The 12,276-nt window shown below is 41.7% G+C and overlaps 1 protein-coding gene across 1 annotated transcript in view; it reads right to left on the reverse strand.

The window, feature by feature from the left end:
- The window catches only part of SYK (spleen associated tyrosine kinase), a 54,377-nt gene that overhangs the window by 25,861 nt on the left and 16,240 nt on the right, over nucleotides 1–12,276 (reverse strand). The window contains exons 2-3 of the mRNA XM_082497916.1: nucleotides 5,938–6,391; nucleotides 4,320–4,480 (exon numbers count right to left, since the gene is read on the reverse strand). Coding sequence (XP_082354042.1) covers nucleotides 4,320–4,480; nucleotides 5,938–6,351 — 575 coding nt within the window. The 5' untranslated portion in view covers nucleotides 6,352–6,391. The remainder of the gene's footprint in view (nucleotides 1–4,319; nucleotides 4,481–5,937; nucleotides 6,392–12,276) is intronic.

Raw genomic sequence — 12,276 nt, forward strand, 5'->3', positions numbered from 1 at the left:
TTTTTCAGCTGGTCCACACATGCATGAACTCACATAGATAATATTAACAATATTATCAATACTATTTTTCGTTATTATTAATATGAACATTATTAAAATACTAATAACTGGATCAATAATATTAATAGTGTTATCTATGAACATCTACACAATATTGATCATCATATTCTACAGTTATGCCCCCTACCAGGCAAAGTCTAATGAAAAACCAGTAGTCTGGTAAGAACTAGCATCCTAACACACCATGTAAAGTAGTGTAAGTGAAGCTAACAGGGGCTTGAGACTTTATTTTCTTTATTTTCAGTTGGTCTTCAGGTCATTTTAGAGATATCATATTTTTCTTCTATTCCACTGCTATAGCTTTTTCTCCAAATGTTGTGGCTAGAGTGGCAACGTTTCATGAATGTTTGTTCTGGAAGAGGTGGGCACTGCTTCCTATTTCACATAATTTCATGACATTGTTTCTATAGTTGGCTTTGAAAACAAACTCTATAGCACCCACATACATACTTATTTCACTGATGTTTCAGTTATGATAAAAACTTTAAAAAGCCCTTTGAAAATTCCTTAGTGAAACACCCACAATTAGCTCAGAACTCTTCCAGCAGTGTTGGATAAGTCGCAGTGTTAGATTTATCATGCTATTTGTGACATTTTGAACTGCAATCAGGAAGCTTTTCACTATTTCCATATTTATTATATTTAAAAAAAATATCTAGATTTGATAATCTTGTAGTTTATTTCTCAACACCAGCTGAGCAAGCCCACGTTAGGCAAACCACTGCGGAAAACAGAAAACCTCTCTAAATTAGACAGTTCTTTTCATATTTGCTGTGAGCCTCTAGGTCTACCGATCTGAGAGCTAGAAGAGCTCAACACATTATTTCTCTTGCTGCTCCGGTTGCTGAATTATGAGGCAGATGAAGATCTCACCTTGTTTCTTCTCTGGGAGCATAAGAGTAAATGGCAGCTAAACCTGCCAGATATTGCAGTCCGCGCAAGAACAATTAATGCGTCGGAAAAGACACTACAGATGCAGACATAAACAGTGTTGTCCTTAATAAGAGGGATGCAAGCTCAACATACTATCAGTTGCATTTTCATACTATTTAAGCTCCAGTGGCACTTCTCATGGTTTAGAGAGAGCCTTGAAGTTAGTGTTTTACCTTCTGCAGGTTTATCTACCTGATGTGAAAGCAGCCACCTGACTTCCAGCAGAGCTATGTAAGATAGGCACCACTGACATAACTGTCCCACACGAGAAGGTCTGACTGCTCCCTCCACAGCTCATTGAGCGTGTCACTGCAAACAGCACCAGAAATGCCTCTTAGGCAATCTCTAAAGGAAACAGGAAAATGCTGGGGACATATTTCTATTTAAAGCTGTAGGAATGCTTACAGAAGATTAAAAAGAGACTGAAAATGTCAAATCTGCTAAAAAATTATACTCCTTCACTCCAAAGCCCATCTCTGTTGTTAAGAAATGTTAGCTAAGGGATTCATTTCTCTGAAGAAAAGTTAGCTTCCTTTATTTTACCCCAAAGAGAAGCACTTTGACCACACAGAAACCAACGTGTGCAAGAGGTAAACTGGAAAAGCAGCAAACTTTAAAACGCAATCAATACCATGACTCAGCAGATACAACATTGATTTGGTAAGATGTCAATACAGCAAGTAATATTTTTTTAGAAAAAAACAGGTCATTAAAAGAAAGGGTTGCTGCTTTGTTTCAGATTACGTATCTACCCGCCCCTATGTCTAAAAAGTGGTAAAAGAAACTAGCAAAGTCACAGGGCAATGGAAAGGAGATGTGGTATGGTAATGCTGTGCTGGTAATCTACGACAGTGACTACGTTCACCAAATCGATGAAACTTTTACTGTGCTATAGGAAGAAGCCGTCAGAAAAGATGAGTAAGTGATAAGGGGAATCTTTGGCTCCACAAACTTTTGTAACACATTTTCACATTTTTGTTACAAATGTAACAAGATTTGTAACAAATTTATAACAATTTTATATTACAAACTGTAACAAAAGCAAGGTGGTAGACATGATCTCAAGAAACAGGGAGTACGAGCCTGAAAATGTGAAGATGCATGGCGACTTGGGTGACAGTGACCATGAAACAGAAAAAATCCAAGGACTGAGGGAAGGAGATTTTGAAATGAGATGTCAGTACACGTGAAGTGTTCGTAGGTAAAACCCAATAGGAATTAACTATACTGAAAATCAAGATTTAGAGGAGTTACTGGTTCCTGACCACTAAGATTGAAATATGGAAATATATGAAAGTTCTATCTACACTAGCAATTAGTGTGGCACAATTACAGCAAATTGTAAGAGTTGCTACTGAAGAAACATATCCATCCTGCACTCACTCCTGAGGTTTTACTTTGGACTAACTTTAAAAAAGTCAAAGATAGTTGCATGCTGAAGGAGACTACGTAGGTAGGTGATGAAATTTCTCTCAGGAATTACACAGCTCTAAGTGATCCTTCCTTGGCTATGACCTTTAAGTTTCATTTTCTACCGTTATATAAATACTTCTGTTTGGGCAGGGCCGGGGGGAGGGGCGAGGGAGGAGACAACAGAAGTGAAAACATTGTTGTTCTTTTTTCAAATGGGGATTTTCCAAAAGAAAAACTCTTTTGCTAGAGGATTTTGACTGGCTCTAATCCTCAGGAGATGAGGGCTTTTAGTCACTGTCCTAAATGATACATTTGCACTCAGAAAACAAAAGATCATGATGTCAAGTAAACACAGACAGGGACAAACACAAAATGGCATTACCAAGGTAAAAGCAATTCCTTCTGTTTGCAAAACAAAGCACCGCCACTGCCGCCCCTGGGAAATGCGAAGGTTATGGATGCCAACAGTTGTTAACATGGGCAGTTCATGGGTATTTTTCCCACTTTGGTAAGTCAGCGCAGGTGGCCGGGCTTCGCCAGCGCCAGCGGGGCTGCAAGGGCTCTCTGAGAAGGCCAGGGGCTGCCCCAGGCTGCTCATGACTGATTCCAGCTGGCCCCAGTGGACACCCTGCAGGGCACCGCCAAGCCCTCTCCACCTCCATGAAAATATCCTTAAGAAGAGGCAGAAAAACACCTGGTAGGTGGCAGCAGAGAGAAAAAAAAACCCCAATACCAACCAGAAACAGCAAACACCAAAGGCAGCAGAGGAGGCGGGGAGGAGGCGCTCAAGATGCTGGAGCAGAGTCTTCTGCAGCCAGCCCATGGGAAAGGCCACAGTGGAGCAGATGTCCACAGTGCAGACCTCCAAGCAGGTGGATATTTCCTGAAGGATCTGTTCTCTGGAGAGCCCACGTTGCAGCAGGGAACAGCGTGAGGAGGACGGAGTGGCAGAGAGAAGCTGTTACGGCTGGCTGGAGCCCCTGACCTCCGCCCATCCTCCCCGGTACCGCTTGGTGGGGAGAGGAGTTAGGTGTGAAGGAGTGAAGTTAAGCCTGTGAAAACTGGGGGTATGGGTGTGTGAGGGGAAGGTGGTTTATTATCTTTTTGTCTTTGTTTCTTACCATCCAACTCGGTATACATACACAGAAAAACTTCTTTATACACGGAAAAACTTCTTTATACATGGAAAAACTTCTTTAATACACGGAAAAACTTCTTTACGGTGAGGGTGACAGAGCACTGGCACAGGCTGCCCAGGGAGGTTGTGGAGTCCCCTTCTCTGGAGATTTTCAAGACCCGCCTGGATGCAGTCCTGAGTAATGTGCTCTAGGCAATCCTGCTTTGGCAGGGGAGTTGATGATCTCTAGAGGTCCCTTCCAACTCTGAAAATTCTGTGATTCTGTGAACTCAATTTTAATTGACAATAAATTACTTTTCCCGGAGTGGAGCCTGTTTTGCCCATAAGAGTGGTATGTGACCTCCCTGTCTTCGTCTTGACCCATGAGTTTTTCCACCCTGTTCTGTTGAGGAGGAGTAGTGTGACAGTGGCTTGGTGGGCCAAGGTTAACCTACCACAGTCACTAAGTACTGCTTATCAGTTATAAAACAAAGTTCAAGGAATTTTTCTTGGTAGTTAGTTTCTCTGATGCTCCCTTTAGAATTAAACCTAGCACTTGATTAAAATACAACGACCCATGCTTTTGCTGTAGTTTCCCACCTTTAGTTAAGTGGAAACCTAATCTTGGAGACACTTGCTTAGTACAGGAATGTTTATGTCATGTATATCATGCTGAACTGGGCTCTCTCACTGCGAATAAGCCACCTTTTAGGGCATACGCTCATTTGAGATTCATGCAAGGGAACTATGTGATAACACTGGTGGCAAACAGCAATAGCACAGAAGAAGCACTCACAGAAATTTTCCATTGTTTCTTGACCCAATGAGGATGCGGTGTTCTGACTCTTCCCGAGAGATCCTCCCGTGGAACCACGGCATCTTCTCATGAGCTGTAGTGGCAATCAATTTCTCCAGCTGAGGCTTTTGACTAATGATAGCTTGTTCAAGAGCATGCCCCTAGAGAGTGGTAAAAACACAGCGGGACGGTCAAACTGTCTTCTGCAATAAAAACATGGCAGGCAGACTCACAGTATTGAAGAGCTGTTGGGACATCCAAAATCTGCACATATTTGTATGTGAGGAAAAGGTCTGGTTGCTACAAAGATATTAAACCAGAAACTAATAGATGGTAATCTAAACACCACAAAGCTGAGATTCCTCCTTTACCTCTGAGAAGCTGAAGGAAAAATAACCAGCAAATTAAGCCCTTAATATATCTGTACTTCAACTGAAAATCATGTCATATTTTTATGCTAATGAGACATAGCTAAATATACTTATTGTCACTCTGGGATGTCATAACATACCTCCATATTACATATCCTATGGTAGTTTACTGAAATAAACTGAACATGCTTTGCATTGTTGCAGCATGTCTATGTTGAAGACATCAATGCAAATTTCCCCAAAACAGACAGGACAGCCCAAATTTTAGACTGAACTATGTTAACTATTTTAGGTGTAACCTAGACACTTATAAACACATCTACAACCTATCACTTATAAATATGACCCAGAATCTGAGGGCAAAAGCCCCTAGTTTCATCAGTTTTCAACTTAAGTTTATCAACTTCCTTCTAGACTTGGCTCAGACTCATCAGGAAAAATTGTAAGTCTCAGCCCTCGTAGTAAATATAGTATAAGTTTCAGGCTTTTCCACTTTGGGCATTGCTACACATATTTTACAGAGCAGAACACAGGGGGTTACTTGTTAGTACCAAAAGGGATGAAAAACCTAGTGTAACTCCATGAGTTCATAATGGGAACTCATGGCATCCCAAGGTGAAACAATATTCCTATTGCAGCCTCCTACACTAGCGTTTCCATGTTAAGACCGGTTTCTTCACAGTCATGCTAAGGTAAAAATCCAGCCTGTCTTCCTCAACATGGAACATTCCTGCTTGACCCATGCAATACTAAAGACATATAGGCAGTGCTCGGCTGTTAAGAAACCACGGAAACAAGGCCAGCTAAGAGGGGAGGATGTAAAACAAGTTATGTAAAACAACTTGTCACCATGTCACCGTGCCTGCCTGCACGTCAATCCGTAAAAGTTCAAAATCAAAAGCAATCAAACAAACCATTTCTGTATCTTGTTTGTTACATGTGTTAATTTTTGGTGCATATGGAAATCTGATGACACGGGTTAGTGCAGTGGTAGGTAAGGCTATGCTAGCCCAAGACATCATAGAAGTCTCAAGTTTTGTAAAATTTCAAGAAAACTACACTTACGGCCAAGTTACTGTATGTAACAGGGGGAAAGCAAACCCCATTGTTCAAAACTCAAAACAGCTATGATTCCATTATGAAAAAATACTACATAGCAACAGTAGCAACAGCTGGAAACAAACACCGCAATCTTTTTTCTCTCCTAACTCAAAGACCGCTTTATGGCAAAATCAGCATGGATTTACCTGCAAATTCCACGTTTGTTTGACATACTCTCTGATGAGGTTCTCTTTTAAATCTTCAAAGGGTCCTGTTTTGGGTTCAACGCCTGGTGGTCGGTTGAAAGGTTTTCTCAGTAGACAGACAAGGCCATCCGCTTCCTCTGAGTGATAGCTAATGAGTTCAGCAGGACTGGCATGCGACTTGCCTCCTGCGATAGCATATGAGCCACTCAGCTCCCTCTCAATTGTATAATGATGAACCTTCCTTCCATGGGCCAGGGATAAGGCAAAGCCCCCCAGGTAATTCCGGCTTTGGCGAAGCAAGTATAGTCCATCACTCACTCCTCCCTGCATCAGATACTCCTCAGCTTCTTCACGTGTAATATTGCCAAAGAAGTACGGCAAATGGTTAGCAGGGTTCGCCGTGTTGGAAGCCATCTTTTTTTATTTTCCAGGTAGCAAACTTAGTATTCTATATCTGAAAAACAGAGACATGGGTATCAGTTGAAAAAGAGAGGACAACCCAGTACCATGGCAGTTCACGTGGTATGTCGGTAACACATTTTTAAAAAGATTCTGGGGTGAAGACTACATTTTTGTTTTTATCTTGTTAGAAGTTGTCTTTCTAAATCCAAATAGAAAGTTTTTCCCTGTTATAGACTAATATAAAAGTTTCCTATAACTGCACAAGTTTCCTTTAACTCTTTCCCTCTCTGCTCCTTTGCCTAGCCATATAGAGGTCCTGACATTTTCACTTGCCTGAATGTCTCTCTCCATTCTTTTGTACTAGCTTGGAGGTGTTTCCCAATAAAAGGAAATAAGTATGTAAGAAAGATCCAGGGAGAACAGTTTTTCATTCCAGTTTTGTGCCATTATAATTTTGCTTATAAAAGTAGCTTATGCCAGTATGTGGACTGGTATGGACAAAAGTCCCATATTAAAAACATTCCTCTCCACAGAGATCTAACAACATTTTTTTAACAGAAAAAAAATAAATGATAGCGTCTTTTTGACAGTTTTCATTTCAAACAGCTTATATTGAAATAATGCAAAAGTACACTACCAACAACACAGAGAATCAAGTTCATCATCTCTGCAGAACAATAGTGAATATAACATAAATGGCTCCAATTCTTTTATTCTTAATTTAGCAATAAAAATAATCTCATATATATTTAATTATTTTTATTGTTAAATTAAAAATAAAAGAATATATAAGAATTTCATATACATTTAATATATACCTTATATATAACATTATATTATTATATATAGAATCATAGAATCATAGAATTGTCTAGGTTGGAAGAGACCCTTGGGATCATCGAGTCCAACCATCCACCCTACTCTACAAAGTTCTCCCCTACACCATATCCCCCAACACCACATCTAAACGTCTCTTAAACACATCCAGGGATGGTGACTCAACCACCTCCCCAGGCAGTCTATTCCAATGCCCGACAACCCTTTCTGTGAAAAATTCTTTCCTAATGTTCAGTCTAAACTATATTTTTTAAAACAATATGCACATGCTACAGGAATACTGTTTCTTCTTGTGTCCTGTCTTCCCTTGAGTTATCCGGCCCCTAACCTACATTTTCAGCAGAGAAATTTATTTACATTAAAACCCATGGCAGATTTACACTGCCTGGACAGCTAAGTATTGTGCTAGAATTACTTTTGTCTCTTTCAAGTCATTGAAGAACACAAAGGCTGAATTTGGTTTATTATCCATATTAGTAACAATTATATGACTATCTAATGGATACTGGGAAGAATACCCCAGCTACCTGCTGATAACATTTAAGTGGATAGAGAGTGAATATATTGACACCAATGAGACCTCTATTCCTGCAAAGGTATTTGCAAGGTCTTTTTTTTGCCAGGTGCAGTGGTCCACAACTGCAATTACTTATGTAAAGGCAAGTTCACCAGTCAAGTTATTGTTTACTGCAACATTACGAGATTTTCATACACTTTCTCCTCCAAATGCTTCCATAATCCAATCACTGGTTAGTCAGGACTGGCCATAGACTGTCACATCTGCAGTTTATGGTGCAGAAGAAGGAAGGATCTTCATTTAGGACAGTTCAATGTCTTCTTTCAGTCAAGAAAGAAAAGAAAAATCCAACTAAGTATTATTGAATGTGCATCTGTAGAATGACTTTATCATTCGAAAAATTACTTTCAGAGAACACATGAAATGCTGAATAAAACTAGCAGTACATGCTTATGTTTGTATTATTTGTGTGTGTTAGATTAAACTTTTCCTTGGGAAATATATCACGACTTCATTGCCAAAATACTTATTTCCTTGTCTTTTAAGTTCAGTTGTGACAACTTGAAATACTCTCAAGTCTACAAAATAGGTGACAGCCTCCTTTATCTGTAGTGTATTATGCAGATTTTAGGCTAACTAGGCCTAACTACATGTAAATCAGAGGAAAAACACTGTTGTTTCTTTGGATTTGCAAGATCCCTGCGCATCTTATATTCTTTTTTTCCAATGTATATATTCTTAGTAAAATATATATATACTGAATATGAAACCCATGAACATTAATCTACAAAATACTGTTATTTGTATTTTATTCAGGTTACTGCAGTTCTCCTTTCCCACCTTCCACTACCTTGCCTAGAAGTGGACAAAAGAATCAGAAGTTCAGTTCCTGTTTCTATTGCTGTGTGGGATATAGCAGTAAAAATTATGTGCCCTTCGCATTTAAACAAAGGGCACGAGTTTAGGGAAGCCATGCAGCAGTCTGTGGAATCAGCATTAAATAATTTAGGATGTGTGTGAATGGGGGTTAACAGACCTCTTAGTTTGCAGCTGGCGAAAGTGTGCAACTGAGTTACGTGAGCACAGGTGGAGAGGACTTTTATGGAAGACTGTGTAAGAAGGGAGAGTCCATAGTGCAAAGCTGCAACTGAGGAATGGGGGTCTTAACTTAAGGCCTTTCGGCACATGGTGCTTCAGGCTGACACCTTCTCTGGCAGCTCTGCAGCACGCAGAGCTGTGGTGTGCCTACTACTTAGTTCAGATATGGCCCATCAGTGGACCATAGCTGATCTGCTTTCTCTTGTGCTTGGGTCAAGAAACGGCAGAGAAATGCCTGCGCTGCTCTGAGAATATGTGAAAAAGAAGGGGGGGGGAGGGGATGAGCACACAAGTCAAACGAACAAGTTTCACACTGTATAGAAAACTAGACAGGACACAGTCAGGACAAACCACATGTGCAGATCTTGTGGTCTCCTCCCACCTTCCCGAAGAAGGGAGACATCAAAGCTGCAGAGCTACTGCAGCCCTACAAAATAGAGCTGCGTGCAGCACGTTATTTATTACTCTTGTGGTTTGCAACCCAAAGTTACTGGTTTAAGATCACATACTATGCTCAATCTTTCTGGCCTTTTTGTTGACAAAATTTCCCTCTACTTTCCCATTTAAATATCTCAGTTCTGAGAATTCATGTTCTTCACCCAAATGATCTACTAATGTATCTTTTGGTTATTAATTGCAAAATAAAGTTGTAACTGAAGAGACAGAAGGTGGCAGTCCTCAGTATGTTACCACCAAACATTGATTCTGCATAAAATAATATGCAAAATGACAATTTCAACTGTACCAGAGGAAGACAAAGCCAGCTTTCCTTAAACGGAATGCATTATTTCAGTAACACAATGCAGGGCCAGGGGATTGTAATCAATAGTACAAGGTCCAGTTGGACACCAGTTAATAGTGTTGTAACCCCAGGTCAGCACTGGGGCCAATACTGTTTAAGATCTTCATTAAGGTGATGGACAACAGGGAGAGTGCACACTCAGCAAGTTCATAGACAATACAAAATAGGGAGTAGTGGCTGAAACACCATAGGGTTGTGATGCCATTGAAAGGGAACTGGAAAGGCTGAAGAATTGGGCTGAGAGGAATCTAATGAAGTTCAACACGCGGAAGCATCCTGTCGAGCAGGTTTTCACTTTTGGGGCGTCTGCCTTCCTGGCTGGGTGGTCACTGAGTAATGACACTGTGAAATGGCTGCCACTGCCCCTGACTTTGCTGCTTTTCAGCAGCCACAGCCTCTGTGTCCACATGTTTTGTCCAGAGCTCCTGCGGGCACACACACAAGGTGTGCAGCCTCCATCAGGACCTTCGGCTTGCTCTACCAGCTTTGGCATGGGGGAGAGCAGCAGCTACTGGTGCTGAGCAAAGGCAGCCCCTTCCAGCACTCCTCTCTCCTCTGCCCAGCTGCGTGGTGCTGTGGGGCACGTCCGTGCCTATCGTGGGACAGCAGGTGTGACAAGAGTGCTAGGGACACCAAGTTGGCAGCAGTGAAGACTCCTAGCAAGCTCCTCCATCCTCCCTGACTGCCTTCTGCAGATACCTTGTGATAACCTGGTGGTGTCTGGGGTAGAACACAGGGAATTGGGGGTATCCCCAACAGCTCGCCAGAGCTTGCCTCAGGCATCTCGTCCATCCCAGCTTATGCAGTGGGGAGGTGTGGAGAAGATGGGGGTTTCCCCTCCTGCTCTCCATCCTTCCCTCCCTCCCTGCAGCCCACCTCCAAGAGGGTGCAGATATAGGGGCACAGCCCAGCCTGGCCCCACAGCTCTCTGCCCTGCCCCAGGGCGGCAGTTGCTGCTTTCCAGCCCACAGGGAGAGACCTTGGGAGGCCCTGGCCTCCCCTCTCCCACAGCCTTCTGGAGCTTCCTTGGCTTTTCCACTCCTAGCGCCACAGATGCTCCAGCACTTTGCATGTGTCTCTTGGCAGGACATGGGTGTCGGGCACTGTGGAAGCCACTGGGGACAGCAGTTCTGCTGTGAGGGATGGAAGCATGAGCCAGCAGCCCCAGGCAGGGCTGGTGTCAGTCTCTTTCTAAGTGTGACAGGATGACTAGAAATGGCCTCAAGTTGTGCCAGGGGAGGTTTAGATTGGATATCAGGACAAATTTCTTCACCAAAAGCACTGGAAAAGGCTGCTTAAGGAAGTGGTTGAGTAATCATCCCTGGAGGTATTTAAAATACGTGTAGATGTGGCACTTAGGGACACAGTTTCATGGTAGACTTGGTAGTGTTAGGTTTACAGTTGGACTCGATGATCTTAAGGGTCTTTTTCAATCTAAATATTTTTATGATTCTAGGATTCTATTAAGCTGAAAGTCATTAAAATATGGAGGCTCTGAATGATGTACTTTGTGTTTCTTTCATTCTTGCTCACTTGTTTCCCGTAGACAACCCCATGTCACCATGTCATTCTTTACTCCGCTCTGCACCACAGATAACTGCTGGTTAGATGAACGTACATCATCCTACCTCTGCCAAAGTTTTCCTTGAAGGCAGGCTCCAAGCCTTCAATCTCAGTTTCGGGAAAAGCAGAAGAAAACAGATTGGCTGCTAGGTTTTCAGTAAGAGCTTAAATCATGTTCCACCACAATTAAAATGAAAGAACAATTGCTACAATGTCTATTCATTGTGAAACTTTGTGGTCCTCAACAGCAGAGGGAGCTGGGACACAGCTGCCAAATGTTAATCCTGAGGCTGCAGGAGGTTTCCATTGGCGTATTGGTAGGGAGGTTAGCCTGGACACAGACACGTTGGATGCGTGGATGGATGAATGACCTATGCTGGCTCTTCACCAGCACTGTACAGCTAGTTTGGAGAAAAGGCCAAAATAATCCCATATAATTCTCATGCCAAGAATGCACCGCATTCACGTTATAGTGAACAAAACTCAAACAGAAAGATGCCACCACACTCTTTACCAGTGGGAATTTATTTTTATGGAACTATTTCATGGATGTTCCTTTTCTCCATAACCTTAGTTTCAAACTTAAAAAAAATGGTAGGACCTCCATGTCTAAAAAGGATAAAGAATTTTAGAATTAAATTAAGAGCTAATAAAAGTGGGGTTGGTGGTGGGGTGGGAGGGGAAACTCGTATTCCTTGGCTACAAAAGATCCCGATGAAATGGCTATGAAATTAAAATTCACTTTGATGTGTTTCAGATCAGGCTACTCCTCAGTCTCAGATGACTCTCAGTATTTACTATACACTCTTCAGGATCAGTTGCCCAGACACAAGTTCTCTTTGGTGGTCTTCTTTTTGTGTAATCTGTAATGCCAAGTTTTTCCACTGCTGACAATTCAGCATGTTTACAAGTATGAAAATAAATGTTGAAAAACTCATATATATTTGTTAAGAAGTCACAGCACACACAAAAAACAGAAGTGAGAGGTATGCACAGCAATAGGACAAACAGCCTCTGAGCAAAATCTCTCTACTCTTTTTAAAAGATGTTCCAAACCACTCTCCAAAGGGGGAGCATGTATAGGCATACCAAGTTAAATTGAACTACTCCTCTCATATAC

This window comes from Vanellus vanellus (assembly GCF_965231255.1).
Source record: "Vanellus vanellus genome assembly, chromosome: Z".
NCBI classification, from domain to species: Eukaryota; Metazoa; Chordata; class Aves; order Charadriiformes; family Charadriidae; genus Vanellus; species Vanellus vanellus.